At 40.7% G+C, this 17,213-nt stretch overlaps 1 protein-coding gene across 2 annotated transcripts in view; it reads left to right on the forward strand.

The window, feature by feature from the left end:
• The window catches only part of LOC106878777 (general transcription factor 3C polypeptide 3), a 551,001-nt gene that overhangs the window by 126,286 nt on the left and 407,502 nt on the right, over positions 1–17,213 (forward strand). For both annotated transcript variants that reach the window (XM_089359125.1, XM_089359126.1), the window contains exons 7-8: positions 10,631–10,745; positions 11,850–12,022. In XM_089359125.1, the coding sequence (XP_089215251.1) occupies positions 10,631–10,745; positions 11,850–12,022 (288 nt within the window). The remainder of the gene's footprint in view (positions 1–10,630; positions 10,746–11,849; positions 12,023–17,213) is intronic.

The raw sequence follows: 17,213 nt of genomic DNA on the forward strand, positions 1-17,213 counted from the left end.
GCCAGAAAGGCGACGCTGGGCACAGGTGCCATCCCGATTTCAATTGCCCCAATAAGTCTTCGCAAGCTGAGTTTTGTGTCCAATAAAGGAGACGACGTTAGCATGGGTGCCAGTCGTCGAATTTAGTTTGATTTCGATTTCACTTGCCTCAAAAAGTCTTCGCAAGCGGAGTTTAGTGTCCAATGAAGGAAAGGTACACATAAGTGGGCTGGCTACACCCCTGGCAGAGGCCTTGGATTTAGGTCTCACTTGGCTTGCCGGGTCTTCTCATGCACAGCATATTTCCAAAGGTCTCGGTCAGAAGTCATCGCCTCGGTGAGGCCCAATGTTCGAAGGTCTTGCCTCACCACTTCAGCCCAGGTCTTCCTGGGCCTACCTCTTCCACGGGTTCCCTCAACTGTTAGGGTTTGGCACTTTTTCACGCAGCTATCCTCGTCCATTCTCGCCACATGTCCATACCAGCGCAATCGTCTCTCTTGCACACCACAACTGATGCTTCTTATGTTCAGCCTTTCTCTCAAGATACTTACACTCTGTCGGGTATGCACACTGACATTACTCATCCATCGGAGCATACTGGCTTCATTCCTTGCGAGCTTACACATGTCCTCAGCAGTCATAGCCCATGTTTCACTGACATGTAGCATGGCTGTTCGTACACATGCGTCATACAGTCTGCCTTTTACTCTGAGTGAGAGTCCCTTTGTCGCCAGCAGAGGTAAGAGTTCTCTGAACTTTGCCCAGGTTATTCTTATTCTAGCAGCTACACTTTCAGCGCACCCACCCCCACTACTAACTTGGTCACCCAGATAGCGGAAGCTATCAACTACCTCTAGTTTTTCTCCCTGGAATGAGACAGAAGTTGTTTCCTGTTTGTGTACAGTGTTTATTGCACCTGAACATCTGCCACATACAAAAACTAAATTCCTAGTTAACCTGCCTTTGATATTGCTGCACCTCTTATGTGTCCATAGCTTGCACTGGGTACATCTTATAGAGTTACTACCTACACCTTTTCTACATATTGAGCAGGGCCATCTACCTGAAGGGGTTTGTGTTTTATCTACTTTCCTATTTATTAGGACTTTGGTTTTAGCTAGGTTGACTCTAAGGCCCTTCAATTCTAGTCCCTGCTTCCACCCCTGAAACTTCTCCTCTAGTTCTGATAGTGACTCAGCAATTAGTGCAAGGTCATCAGCATAGAGGAGCTCCCACGGGCAACCTGTCTTGAATTCCTCTGTGATCACCTGGAGGACTATGATAAATAGGAGGGGACTGAGGACAGAACCTTGGTGGACCCCTACCTCCATCTGGAATTCATTACTGTACTCATTTCCAACCCTCACCTTACTGACAGCATCTCTGTACATGGCTCGCACAGCTGTCACTAACCATTCTTCTATCCCAAGTTTCCTCATTGACCACCAGATAAGGGATCGGGGGTCCCTGTCAAAGGCTTTCTCCATGTCCACGAAAGCTAGGTACAGAGGCTTATACTTGGCTAGGTATTTCTCCTGCAGCTGTCTTACCAGAAATATAGCATCAGTGGTGCTTTTACCTGGCACGAACCCAAACTGCATCTCATCTAAATTGATTCGCTCCCTAATTAGCTGGGCTATGAACCTCTCCGTGACTTTCATTACCTGATCTAACAGCTTGATACCTCTGTAATTATTTGTATCTAAAGCATCATCTTTACCTTTGTAGCAGTTTACTATGGTGCTGCTACACCAGTCATTGGGTATGACTCCTTCGTGTATCACCTGGTTCGTAATACATGTGACTAGGCTATAGCCGACACTGCCAGATATTTTGAGCATCTCTGCAGTGATTCCTGCAGGTACTGTCTACTCGGATAGCTGGTCCCTCTGTTGGGTCGACATTCGGCAGACTCTCTTTCTCCCATTCATTCTCTTTATTGAGCAATCTATCGTAGTGGCATCTCCAGACCTTTCTTTGCAGCCTCATTTAGTGCAAGCGTACCATCATCCATGCTAACACATTTCTCTCCTACAACATCACTATTCTCACTCCTACAGTCTTGCAACATGAAATACCTCAAGTCTTTGGTCCTCATGGCGCAGAACATTGGCAAATCTTTTCTTATCTGCTTCCCCTCTGGCTAAATAAACCTGTCGCCTAGCTTCCCTTCTGGCAGATTGGTACAATTCCCTGCTACCACCGTTCTTCCAGTCCTTCCAAGCCTGTTTCTTTTGTCTAATAGCCCTGTCTACCTTCTTGTTTGACCACTACGTTACTCTTGGTCGAGAGGGGACTTTACACTAGCCACAGATCTGGTCGGTGGCTCTCAGCAGGTTGTCCTGCAGAAATCTCCAGTTGTCTTCCATCTCCTTCTATTTTGTCAAATGCTTCGAATAACATGTCTCTAAATCTCCGTCCATTTGCAGGGTCTTTAAGCTTCCACACCCTTCTCCTCCAAGCCGGTCTACTTCTGGGCACCCATTTTGCCTTGATCCCGAAGTCGCTAACTACTAATCTGTGTTGAGGGGTACATTCTTCGCCAGGGAAGGTTTTGGCATTTATAAGCCGCCTTCTTTCCCTATTTCTGGCAAAGATGTAGTCGATTTGGCTAGAGTGTCTGCTGGATCGGTAGGTGACTAGATGACAGGCAGGTTTCCTGAAGTTGGTATTTCAAACCGTAAGATCGGTTGCATCACAGAACTCCAGCAGTCTGGTTCCCTCCTCGTTGCGGGAACCGAAGCCATAGCCTCCATGTATGCCATGGAAACCTCCAGCACGACGTCTGCCATGACCATTGAAGTCACCAGCCACAAAGAGAAGGTCCCTGTCACTCGTTGACGAGGTAGTTTGCAAGAGGGTGTCATAGAATTGGTCTTTCAGCCCATCCAGGAGCCCCGGTTGAGGGGCATAGGCTGAGATGACAGTAGCTAACTAGTCTAATCTTAAGTATTCTGTCACATACTCTAACTACCTTGATTACCTTATCAACCCATTTCTCTGCTAGAAGTATTCCTACGCCCCCGACCCTGTCAGTGTCCCCTGCCCAGAAAATCTTGTACCTGTGTTCTTTGCCTGTGAGGAACCTCACAGAACCTCCTCTCCATCTTACTTCTTGGATGCAGCACAGATCTACGTGTCTCCATTCAAGCATTTCTACAATCTCACCAGACCTACCTTTCAGAGTGCCAATCCTAACGGTGTGGGTGTTGGGGGTGTGGGCCTGTGGCCTGGGAAGGGGAAAAGCAGTGTCGTGTACCTGAAAAGAAAGCTTGCAATTGGCAGAATTCATAAGCAAAACAGTACCTACAACCTGCAAACATTACACAATCTTTATGCGCTACCCAAAGGTAGGGGAGGGGATGGTATGAGGCCACTAGACGGGTTCCGGGATGCAGCCGAGAATGACAGAGGATATGAACTTCCGGTGGAGGGGGTGGGAGGGCGGGTGTACCACCAGCCAGGAGAGAGACTTCTTAATCGTAGGTTTTAAATGCTTAAACATATTTGAGAGACAGCAACGCTTAAATCGTAATTTTAAAGGAGCGATAAAACTTAAGTAAAGAGAATAAAATAAATAAGCATGAATTTAGGACGAACTTGTACAAAATGCTAAATGCGAGGCGTAGTTGAAGGAAAGACGGCTAAGCTTAAATCGTAATTTTAAAGGAAGGAGCGATAAAATTTGAATAAAGTGAGGATACACCTCATATATATATGTATATATATGAGGTGGTATAAAAAAGTTCTCAGACTAGTTATGTTTAATGAAAAATAACTTATTTACCTAAGTTTTAATATCTCCTTTGAAATAGTCACCTGTGCAGCAATATACTAGACCCAGCGTTCCCGCCACTTTTGGAATCCAGCCTGGAAGTAATTTTTTGTAAGCAAGTCAAGGACCTTCTGCAATTCACTTGGGATCTTGACAACGGTGTTAAGGCAGTGTGTTTTGAGCTGCATTTTCATCTTAAGGAAGAGATGGAAGTTCACAGGTGCTAAATCTGATGAATAGGGCAAGTACAAAAGTGATACCATGTTGTTTTTGGCAAGAAACTCAAGAATGAGGTAAGCTCAGTGACAGGGTGCATTGTCATTACGGAAAATCCAATTCTACACACTTCACTGATCTAGTTGCTTTCACTGAATGTCCTCCCTCAAACATTTCAAAACGTTACAGAACTCTCAGTCGACAGTCTGGCCCTGGGGGACAAATTCATGATGTACAGTACCACAAATGTCAAAAAAACCAATGAGCATGTTCTTGATTGAGCTGTGGCTCTTTCGTGCCTTCTTTGGTTGTGGAGATGAAGGGCTCTTCCATTGTTAGAACTGCTGCTTCGTCTCAGGGTCGTACCCATAGACCCATCTCTCATCACCGATAAGGATGGGTCATCAGCAGCATGCTGATGGAGATCTTGACAGACTTTGACACAATGTTCTTTTTGGTTAGTGGTCAGCAGGTGGGGGACAAACTTGGCATAGACATGTCATATGTTCAATTCAGACATTAGGATTGCCTGCATGGACCAATACAACAGACTAACAACATCAGTAGCGTTGTTGGTTGTCCTCCAACGATCCTCATACACAAGCTAAGGAATTTTCTCCACATTTCCAGGAGTGATGTTCATGGCAGGTCTTTCAGATCACTCATCATCCTCCAGGAACATTCTTCCATTTTTCAAGTGCCTGTGCCTCTCAAAACATTGCATATAACCCATTGCCTCGTAGCCATAAGCTTGCCAAAGCATGTTCAATGTCTCTGTAACTGACTTCCTAAATCTAATGCAAAATTTTGTGTTGGCTCTTTGTTCCAACTTTGTTGCAACTTCCGGTCACAAACTACAGCATACATGCAATCACAAAAACACAAATTTCACAACTTGCGAAGTAAACACAGTGATGTCACTCGATACACTGCCTCGTGAAGGTCACTGTTAGCTCACCCTGCACATGCAACTGTGTCCTGCCATCTGTTGGCACAGTGCAGAACTAGTCCTGGAACATTTTGATACCATCTTCATATATGTATTGATTGTTTGAAGTTGTGTACAGATTTTATACATCAAGAAAAAGGATGTACTCAGAATTTTGGATGATCATTTATTTAGCTCTTTTGACTCATTTCAGAGATTCATCAGGAATGATTTTGTTAGAGAAAATTTATACCTTTTTTATATATGAGTTGAAAAAATCTGAAGTTGAATTGTGAAGAGAACATTCTTTATTTTGAATCAGTGTGTGTGTGTGCATGCGTATGTAAGGTGAATTTATGGAACCTTGGTTAGAAGGAGAAAAAATAGAAAAACAGAAAGAAAGAGAGAGAAAGAAAAAAGAAAGTAAGAAGGAAAGGTAGAAATGGGTCTTTTTCTGAAATCATTGAAACTGCATTGTACTTATTGACCAGTTATATGCTTTGCAGCTGTAGAAAGGGGTCTTTTTTATAAGATGGATGAAATTGATGACAGTTTGAGATGTCAATTTTCTTTTAGTCACTGTAGTTTTTTTTTGTCAGTTGTCATGTTATCCAGCTGTAGAAAATAGACTCTATCAACCTTGTTTTGAAAGGTTAATAAATGTATGTGTTTAAGCATATGTGTGTGAGAGAATTGTGTGTTGCTCACTTAAGTGAATTTTTCCAGTTATTTTTTATAATAGTAAATTTTATATGGTAACCAGTGTCCTACCATTTAAAGTTATTGTTACATGTTCCACAGTCCTTATCTCCACAGTCCTTCATGGAGAATTCTGAAAATGTTGGTCACTCCTGGATAATGTGTATTGATAAATGGAATACTTTTTCTTTAAATTTTTTCTTTGATGTCTTCAGTTGTATGATGTCCAATTTCATCGCCTTTATAATTCCATCATTTATTAATGTAGGAAGCCTTTGAGTTCATTGAGTTGAGTTTAATATATTTTCGAATCAACTACTGTTGCACAGATTCATTTTGCCATACTATATAGAATGTTCCTTTTGATGTGTGAAGGATGGCAAGAGTAGCAGTTCAGATACTAACGTGTGTCTGTTTTCTTTTTTGTAAATTATATTTGCTGTTACTGTGAAGTCGTGTATTTTTTATGTGATTGTCTAGGATTCATTGTGAATTTGATAGATACATGGAGAGTGTTCAGAATGTTATTGAATATTTGTAGATCATTATTTGATTTCTCCCCCAAAATAAAGCAGTTGTTGAGGAAGAATTTCTATTTTCATCATCATCATCATCATCATCGTTTAACGTCCGCTTTCCATGCTAGCATGGGTTGGACGATTTGACTGAGGACTGGTGAAACCGGATGGCAACACCAGGCTCCAGTCTGATTTGGCAGAGTTTCTACAGCTGGATGCCCTTCCTAACGCCAACCACTCAGAGAGTGTAGTGGGTGCTTTTACGTGTCACCCGCACGAAAACGGCCACGCTCGAAATGGTGTCTTTTATGTGCCACCCGCACAAGCCAGTCCAGGGGCACTGGCAACGATCTCGCTCGAAAATCCTACAGGAGCCAGTCAGGCGGTACTGGCAACGGCCACGGAAATCTTGAGTAAGAGTTTTTTACCCTCTAACCAAGCTTCCAAAATTTCACCAAACACATACTTACACACACATATAAATTCAAAATAACAAAATGTTCTCCTCCCAATTCAACTCTAGAGTTTTCCATCTAACTCATATATAAAGGGCATAAATTTCCTGTTAAAAAAATTATTGCCGTTGAATTTCTGAAACAAGATGAAAGCACTAAATAAATAACTATCCAAAATTCTGACTACCTCCTTTTTCTTAATACACACACACACACTGTATATCATCATCATAGTTTAACATCCACTTTACCATGCTTGCATGGGTCTCTTGTTTTAGGTTTCTATCCATCAGTTATAAGCAGCATTCTTTAATTCCAGCTCTGGCTCTAGTACAAATGTCTTGTTTTCATTAGTTTTGAATTAAAATCTTCCACCAACCCTTAGTCACAATTAATGTTCCTAACACTAGCTTAATGTTAACTAAGTTATTTTACTAATTTCTTTGTTATATTTTAAATAATTGAAAGAAACACAGAGCATCTCAAAATAAATACAGTAATGAAAGGGTTAGTTTGTTGCATGAATTAACATGCAATTCCATTTCTTTCCATCTACTTCTCTTTTGTTCTTGAATTCTCCTGTTGTTTCAATTACTTTTTGGAAATCTGTAGCTGCCAATAGCATTCTTTGTTCATGTATCTCAGTTGTCATTATTTCATTTTTTTTGTATCTCACCCTTATGTTGGAATTTAGGCAGGTTTACTCTTAGATAACAGGGAATCACCACCTGTGACCTCAGCCATCCAAGAACTATTGAATCATCTTCGCCATTCCTAATAAGCAGGCCGGTTGCATATAGTCCATGTGCTTCTGCAAGCCAATCTTCCCTGTCAACTTCTCAAGCCTTTTCCCTACCATTCCTAAAGCTCCAATGACAATTGGTATGACCTCACTTTTTCCATAACCCTGTTTCTCTCTCTCTCTCCTTCCCCCTCTCTCTCTTTATCCCCCCCCCCCACTTCTTCTTATCATTATGGCATTGAGCTAGCAGAATTGTTAGCATGCCAGGCAAAATGCTTAGCAGCATTTCATTTGCCTTTACAAGTTCAAACTCTACCAAGGTCGATTTTGCTTTTCATCCTTTCAGGGTTGATAAATTAATTACTAGTGAAGCACTGGGGTCGATGTAATCGACTAGTCCCCTCTCCCAAAATTTCAGGCTTTGTGCTTTTAGTAGAAAGAATTATTATTTTTGTTGTTGTTGTTGCAAGCTGACAGAATCATTGGCATGCCAGACAGAATGCTTAGTGGTAATTTGTCTGTCTTTACATCCTGATCTTTGCCTTTTCATTCCTTCAGGGTCAATAAAATAAGCACCAGTCAAGTATGGGGGTCGATGCAATTAACTAGCCCCCTCCCATAAAAGCTGCTGCCCTGTGCCAAAATTTAAAACCAAAGATGGTGGGTTGGCAGAATTGTTACCACTTTCGAGCGGGATCGTTGCCAGTACCCATAGACTGGCTCATGTGCGGGAGACACATGAAATCTTTCGAGCGGGATCGATGCCAGTGCCCCTGGACTGGCTCATGTACAGGCGACACATGAAATCTTTCGAGCGAGATCATTGCCGGTGCCCCTGGGCCGGCTTGCGGGTGACACATGAGGTTTTTCGAGCGAGGTTGTTGCCGGTGCCCCCCGGACTGGCTCATGTGCGGGCGACAGATGAAATCTTTCGAGCGGGATCATTGCCAGTGCCCCTGGACTGGCTCTTGTGCAGGTGACACATGAGGCTTTTTTGAGCGAGATCGTTGCCGGTGCCCCTGGACTGGCTCATGTGCGGGTGACACATGAAATCTTTCGAGCGGGATCGTTGCCAGTGCCCCTGGACTGGCTCATGTGCGGGCGACACATGAATCTTTCGAGCGGGATCGTTGCCAGTGCCCCTGGACTGGCTCATGTGCGGGCGACACATGATATCTTTCGAGCGAGATCGTTGCCGGTGCCCCTGGACTGACTCTTGTGCGGGTGACACATGAAATGTTTGAGCGGGTTCGTTGCCAGTGCCCCTGGACTGGCTCATGTGCGGGCGACGCCCCTGGGCCGGCTCTTGTGCGGGTGACACATGAGGTTTTTCGAGCAGGATCGTTGCCGGTGCCCCTGGACTAGCTCATGTGTGGGCAACACATGAAATCCTTCGAGCGAGATCGTTGCCAGTGAGCCTGGACTGGCTCTTGTGCGGGTAACACATGAAATGTTTTGAGCGGGATCGTTGCCAGTGCCCCTGGACTGGCTCGAGTGCGGGCGACACATGAAATCCTTCGAGCGGGATCGTTGCCAGTGACCCTGCACAGGCTCTTGTGCGGGTGACACATGAAATGTTTTGAGCGGGATCGTTGCCAGTGCCCCTGGACTGGCTCGTGTGCGGGCAACACATGGAATCTTTCGAGCGAGATCATTGCCAGTGACCCTGGACTGGCTCTTGTGCGGGTGACACATGAAATGTTTTGAGCGGGATCGTTGCCAGTGCCCCTGGGCCGGCTCGTGTGCTGGCGACACATGGAATCTTTCGAGCGAGATCGTTGCCAGTGACCCTGGACTGGCTCATGTGCGGGCGACACATGAAGTCTTTCGAGCGGGATCGTTGCCAGTGCCGCTGAACTGGCTCTTGTGTGGGGTTCTGGGATTTTTCGAGCAGGATCGTTGCTGGTGCCCCTGGGCTGGCTCTTGTGCCGGTGACACATGAGGTTTCTCGAGCAAGATGAGTGTGGCCTTTGCCAGTACCGCCTGACTGGCTTTCGTGCGGGTGACATGTAAAAGCACCCACTACACTCCTCTCTGAGTGGTTGGCTTTAGGAAGGGCATCCAGCTGTAGAAACACTGCCAAATCAGATTGGAGCCTGGTGTAGCCATCCAGTTTCACCAGTCCTCAGTCAAATCGTCCGACCCATGCTAGCATGGAAAGCGGATGTTAAACGACTACGACAATACGTACAGACATATATATATATATATATATATATATATATATATATATATATATATATATACCGCCTAACTGGCCTTTGTAGGGTTTTCGAGCGAGATCGTTGCCAGTGCACCTGGACTGGCTCTTGTGCAGGTGGCACATAAAAGACACCATTTCGAGTGTGGCCGTTTTCGTGCGGGTGACACGTAAAAGCACCCACTACACTCTCTGAGTGGTTGGCGTTAGGAAGGGCATCCAGTTGTAGAAACTCTGCCAAATTAGATTGGAGCCTGGTGTTGCCATCCGGTTTCACCAGTCCTCAGTCAAATCGTCCAACCCATGCTAGCATGGAAGGCAGACATTAAACGATGATGATGATGATCATCATCATTTCACCTGTCTTTACATTCTGTCTTCAACTTCCGCTGAAGTTATCTTTGCTTTTCGGCCTTTTGAGATTGATGAAGTAAGTACCAGTTGAGTACTGAAGTTGATGCAATTGACTAGTCCCCTTGCTTAAAATTTCAGGCTTTCTGCTTAGAATAGAAGGTATTACTATTATTATATTTAGGGCAGGGTGCTAGAAGAATCATTGACTCATTAGATAACATATGTTGTAACTCTTTTCATTCTGGGTCCTATTCCTGTCAAAGTCAACTTTGCCTTTCATTGGGTTCCATAAAATAAAACAACAGTCAAGTGCGAGGGTCAGTTGTATTGACTACCCTCTCCTCTTCAAATTACTGCCTAATTTAGAAACAACTGTTATTTTTAAATTGCTTTTACTTGAATTTTTCTATATTAACAGAAAAGACATGTTCACCAAAAAAAGGTGATCTACAAAATGTCTTGCCCTCTTGTATACAATAATAGCTGTAGTTAACATTTCAGTGTCTGACTACATGGTTAGTTTCCCCAACATCTGATTCCTACAAATACAGTGTATTTTTTTTTGTTTTTACATTTTACTGAAATCAGATTGAGTTAGAAATGGCATTAAATTTTTCAAAATGCTCATCTTCTTATTAGTTATGCTGTGGTACACTTTTTGTATTTGTTATATATTTTTTTGATTGGTTTGAGATTATCAGACTTAAAATTTTATATTTTAATACCAAAGGGTTTGTATTGTTTTCTCCTGTTTTTTTTTTTAGTTATATCTAATAGCAGCTCACCTGTGGCCAAATGACCCAGAGGAATGGGCACGTCTCGCTCATATGTCAAAAGAACTGAATAACCCCAGGCAAGCTATTGCTTGTTATAGTAAAGGTAATTGTTATTGTAAAAGAAATTTTTTCAGCTATTGGCTTTATTCTGCTTGTAATGCACTAATGAGAAATACCCCATTAAGTTTAAAGGATTACTATTTTTCTTTTGTAATTTCCCTCCTCTAAACTTAGTTTTTGGAGTTGATATTTTAGAGTAACTCTTGGATTTTTGTTGAATGTTAAAAAAAAATAGCATTACATTTATTCATATTTAGATCCCACCAGCTGCACTTTGTGCTCAGCTAAGATTTTATATTTTCTTACAAGCTTATTTTACTAAAATTGATTTGTTTATGTATCTGAATATTCTGCTGATTTCAGCTATATATTGAAACAGATATTAAGACAGTTTGACAATGTTTTGTAAGAAAGAAAATGCCAAAGCTAGTGCAAGAAATCAAGATATATAGATTTTTCTTTTAATTATTTTGATACTGATTAGCTTTAGAGAAGAAGTGTAATTTTAAATCTTTTGAAAATTGTCTAGAGTTTGGTGGGATTTATAAAAATAGCTAACTTTTCCATTTATTTATGTTATTCGTAGCAACTTTACAGAAGATTCATATATAAAATCATGGTGGGAGGTTTTAATTTAAATATGAATAGATTAGAACCTGTTATTTTGTTATAGAATCAGAACAGTATTAGTTGGGGGGAAATCAAAAAGGTTAAGCATATTTATTTTAATAATTTATGCAGTTGCTTCAATTTCATGATTTATATAACATCAAAGAAATGAAAAAATTCTATTATGTTACTATTTATAAATGTTAATTTACAATGGAGGAGTTTTTTTTTTTTTTACTTCAGTTGGTATTATTTGAAATGAGAAAGAGATATATAAACACATTGACTTAATATTTTGATAAATGTTTAAATCATTGAACAAGTTGTCAAAATGTTATTTTACCTGCATCAAAAGACTTCTCACTGGTATTTTTGTATAATTATTTGTGTAGCTTAATTTTTGGAGATGATATCTTAGAGTAACTCTTGGATTTTTGTTGAATGTTAAAAGAAATAGCATTACATTTATTCATATTTAGATTCCACCAGATGCACTGTTCATTGTTTGTTATTGTCCTTTTCTCTTTATTATTACTAGCAATCCGGTGTGATGCATCGAATGCAGATTATATTTGGGCTAGGTGCAATTTATATGAACAAATTGATGAACATTCAAAAGCTTTGGAAGGATACCAAAGCATTCTTCAGTTAATGACTGCTGGTGGTGCTGATGCTGAAGATTACTGGAGACTGGCTAGGGATACTTCACGGGTATGTGGAAATTAAAAATTTCATTTTCTATTTGTTTATGTAATCTGACCACCCATCAATTGCAGATATTTTAAAATATAATTTTAACAATGGAATTTCAAATTAAATTTTATAAATTTTTCTTTATTTGATGGAACATTTTCATTTTGTCATCATAAAACAGCATAATTTCTTCTAATAGATATAACAATTGTAGGAAGTTAATTTTTGTACTTGCTTTTGAAAATTTCCCAATATCTAGATCCTTCTCACCACTTTGTCCTATGTCTTCCTGAGTCTACTCCTTCCACACGTTCCCTCCACAATTAGAAATTGGTACCTCTTGAGACAACTGTCCTCATTCATACACATTACATGGCTATACCAGCACAGTCTTCTCTCTTGCACACCACATCTGATACCACGTATACCCAGTTTTTCTCTCAAATCACTTACACTCTGTTGTACATGCACACTGACATTACCCATCTAGCAAAGCATACTACATTGATTTCTTTCAAGTCTTCATGTAGCCTTAGTAATCACAGCCCATGTCTCACTGCCATATAGTATAGCTGTTCATACACAGGCATCATACAATCTGCCTTTCACTTTGAGGGAGAGGCCCTTCATTACTAACTGAGGTAGTAACTCTCTCAACTTCACCCAGTCTTTTCTCATTCTAGCAGGTTTGCTTTTGGAACAACCACCTCCGCTACTAACTTGGTCACCTAGAAAATGGAAACTGTCTAATACTACTAAGGATATCCTCTGACACATGAGGGAGCCTATTTTTTGTACATTCCTGGTATTTAATGTACCTATACATCTGCGACATGTAAAGACTACTTTCTCTGTTAGTCATCCAATGATACTGCTGCACCTCTTAAGTCCATAGCTTGCACTGGGTACACCTATTGAGCAGGGATTATTAATCCTCAGAACTGTAAATACCAAGTTTCTCCCCTAATCTGCTTGGAACATTCTATTGATAAGGATGGAATTCAACTAATATGTGAAAAAAGTAAGACCAGTCTTTGATTTCCCTGCTCCTTCATCTCTGTGAGAAAATTTCTAGACATCATTAATTTCTGTAGATATTTTATACCATTATGTTAAAGCAATTCAACCCTTAACAGGTTTACTTTTTGAAAGAAATAAGAACAATCCTATCATGCTCAACTTTACTGCTTTGCAATCTTTTGCAGAAGTCAAAGAGAAGCTAGCCAAAGCTTCTACATTTGTAAATTTGAAAACTGATGTCCCATTGCACCCACTCAATGATGCTTCAGATCTTTGTGTTGGTGTAATCTTTACAGCAAATTATCAATGCTGAGACTGGCAACTTTTGTCATTCTTCTCAAAATAACTCACGTCAGCAGAGACTAGATATAGTACATTTGGATGAGAATAGGTAGTAGCATGCCTGGCTGTGAAACACTTCTGATAGCTTTTGTAAAATCACACATTTTCTCTTGACACACTACAATTTTTTTCATTTTTAACATATATACCATCATACACACATAAAAAATATATATATTTCTTTTTACATTTATGTATTTGTTTGGCAAGATTCCTGTGAAATCATGTGCTGAAACAGACATTGTTATATTTTGGAATGGATATATTTTATTTTTCTTGACAAATAACCACACACACTATATACTCATTCTTCACTTCAACTTAATTAATATGATTTTAGTGTTCCTTTGTCTGAAATCTTTTGTAACACATCCTGTGACTTCTTCAGTGACTCTCTGTCTCGCATGTCTTCTCCTATCCTGTTTAGTCCATTCTGTGGTGTGTATCCTTATCTGTGCATGCATTTGCATGTGTGTGTGTGTGTGTTTGTGTGTGCCTCTGTGTGTGTGTGTACACACACATGTACATGCATGTGTGCCCATGTCTACATATCTAGTGTGTGTGTGTATGGGTTTGCTTACCATACTGTTTGTACCTGTATCTTTTGATATTTTTAATTTATTTACTTATTTTTTCTCAATTTGTATGTTTGTATTGTGTGTGTGTGTGTGTGGAGGTATGCATTTTCTTGCTTGTATCTGTGTCTTTTTTCTCTCTCATTCTGTCTTTAGTCATCATGTTGCATATTGTGGTGGAAGGGTTTTATTTTTCCATTCATGTTTTCCATTGATACTCGGTCTGTCTACTGTGTGTATGGCCTCTGTAATTTAAGTGTCCTGTCTGTTCTATGTGTTGATAATACCTTAACATCTGAATCTCTATGTTCCAATTGAGTATGTTGGTAGAGCACTGATAAGCTTTTCTCCTCTTTGAGCTCATGCTAGTATTCATCTATTCACTCTCCTATGTTATGGTGCTGTCTCCCCAATGTATGTTGTTGTGTTGTTTCTGCACTTTGCCCTGGCTCCTTTTTACAGGGCTAGAGTGTACAAAGGCCATCAAATAGAATGATGCAAATGGAATCTGCCTGCTATACAGGAGCACATCTTGGAATAGCATAGAAAGGACTAAGAACAATATAGATAAGGCTCAACTGCTCTCACAATTAACATGACAGTCTGGTATTTTTGGTTGCCATACCCTGGTATGACACACACACACGCACGCACGCACGCACGCACGCACTCACGCACGCACGCACACACACACACACACACACACACAGAGAATAGACTAAACAGGACAGGAGGAAACATGTGGAATGGGGAGTTGCTGAAGAGGTTACAGGATGTGTGATGAAAGATTTCAGACAAAGGACACTAAAATAAGAATAACAAGAGCACTCAGAGAACACAAACCTCTACCAAGGCAACACCAACATTGTCTCAACGATTAGTCAGAGATGATTTTTAAAATGCGAATATCTGAAATAAACTCAACTGCTTCCACAAACAAGAATACTAAAAATGAATCCGACTGCTTTCAAAAATTAAGTTTAAAAAATGGAAAAATAATCCAGAATCCTTGTCCAGTACCAGATCGATCCCAAATTCTAACCAGTTTGTGCCAGTCACGAGGTCAAACATCCCTGAAAGTTTCATCCGAATCCATCCAGTGGTTCTTGAGATATCTTGTTCACAGACAAACAAACAAACCAACAAGCACTACTGAAAATAATACCTCCACTTCCATTAAGGCAGAGGTAATAATAAAGCTGAAGTGAAGAATGAGTATATAGTGCATGTAGTTATTTGGCCATCCCACCTAAAAAAACAAATATCCATCCCAAAATATGACAATCATCATCATCATCATCATCGTTTAACGTCCGCTTTCCATGCTAGCATGGGTTGGACGATTTGACTGAGGACTGGTGAAACCGGATGGCAACACCAGGCTCCAGTCTGATTTGGCAGAGTTTCTACAGCTGGATGCCCTTCCTAACGCCAACCACTCAGAGAGTGTAGTGGGTGCTTTTACGTGTCACCCGCACGAAAACGGCCACGCTCGAAATGGTGTCTTTTATGTGCCACCCGCACAAGCCAGTCCAGGGGCACTGGCAACGATCTCGCTCGAAAATCCTACAGGAGCCAGTCAGGCGGTACTGGCAACGGCCACGCTCAAAATGGTGCATCTCATGTGCCACCCGCACAAGAACCAGTCCAGGGGCACTGGCAACGATCTTACTTGGCTTGCCGGGTCTTCTCACGCACAGCCCATATATCTTTTTATCTTTTTATGTACACACTCAAAGACATGCTTTCATATTGACATTACCAGCTTGCTGCTATTGCCTCATGTTTTGTTGGGAGGTACTGTAGCAACCAATATTTGTTCCTTTTGATAGTCACTTGTATGGCCTGCTCTTTAATCAGCTTATTTTGCTGTGACATCAGCTAGAGACATCATTACGTGTTATAATGATCTTTTCCCATCACATACATTGTGCCATGCAATTAAAACAAGTCACTTGCTGACAGTACACTAACAAGGAATGAACTCCCATTGTCAGTGAATGAATTATTACAATTTACATTATGGTCAGATGCACAAACTTTTTTTTCATTGCAAACACTTATTCTTTTTAATTTGAGTAATTTTTCATTGTACTAAAATGACTTGTAATTTAATTTTCAAAAAGAAATAGAAAAAATGACTAATGAATTTTTGGCGTCTGCCCCCTTTGAACTTAATTGCTGTTTACAAGAGTTGGTTTTCATGAGATTGATTGGTCTGGTCACTATTGTTGTGGTATTTCTCTGGCCTTTTCTTATTGGGAACCATTCCTTGTCAGCTGGTGAATTACGATATATTAAACATTGGGTGTCACCATTGTCACGTGATTACTTGATCACCTCCATGTTGCATGGGAGATTGGTTACAATTGTTATCGGGTTGCAATGTGGGATGTGTATAAATAGAAGAGAATGAGGTCAGGTTTTCCAAGGGAAAAGAATAATTCCAAGCTTAACCATCTTTCCTTGTACAAAGGCTTCCTAAATTCATGCTATTTATTTATTTTTATTATGTTCCATTGCTCTTTTAAAAATTACGATTTAAGCATTGTTGTCGCTCAAATATTTAGAATCTACGATTAAGAAGTCTCTCTCCTGGAAATAAGAAATCCCTTCTAAATTGTCTCAATCTATTCTCCGCTGCCATAACTACGACAAAGTCTCCAAGATTATGCTGCAGATAAGATAGAGATTTTTATTTATTTACGGCCTCAACATTTTTCTCAAACTTTTTGCGCTTTAGTCTGTTCTCCATTATCTATCTGTTTCTCCATGAAATTCAATTGAACTCAGTTTTTGTCTTAAATTCATACTTATTCATTTTCCTTACTTTATTCAAAATCTTATCACTCCTTCCTTTAAAATTACGATCTAAGCTTAGCCATCTTTCCTTGTACAAAGGCTTCCTAAATTCATGCTATTTATTTATTTTTATTATGTTCCATTACTCTTTTAAAAATTACGATTTAAGCATTGTGGTCGCTCAAATATTTAGAATCTACGATTAAGAAGTCTCTCTCCTGGCTGGTGGTACAAACGCCCTCCCTCCACCGGATGTTCATTCCTCTGTCATCCTCCACCGGAAGTTCATTCCTCTGTCATCCTCCACTGGAAGTTCATTCCTCTGTCATCCTCGGCTGTCTTCCGGAACCCATCTAGTGGCCTCGGCCATCCCCTCCCCTACCTTTGGGTAGCGCATAAAGTTTGTGTAATGTTTTCAGGTTGTAGGTACTGTTTTGCTTATGAATTCTGCCAATTGCAAGCTTTCTTTT

The sequence above is a fragment of the Octopus bimaculoides genome, chromosome 10 (genome assembly GCF_046866305.1).
Source record: "Octopus bimaculoides isolate indiv1 chromosome 10, ASM4686630v1, whole genome shotgun sequence".
Classification (NCBI taxonomy): domain Eukaryota; kingdom Metazoa; phylum Mollusca; class Cephalopoda; order Octopoda; family Octopodidae; genus Octopus; species Octopus bimaculoides.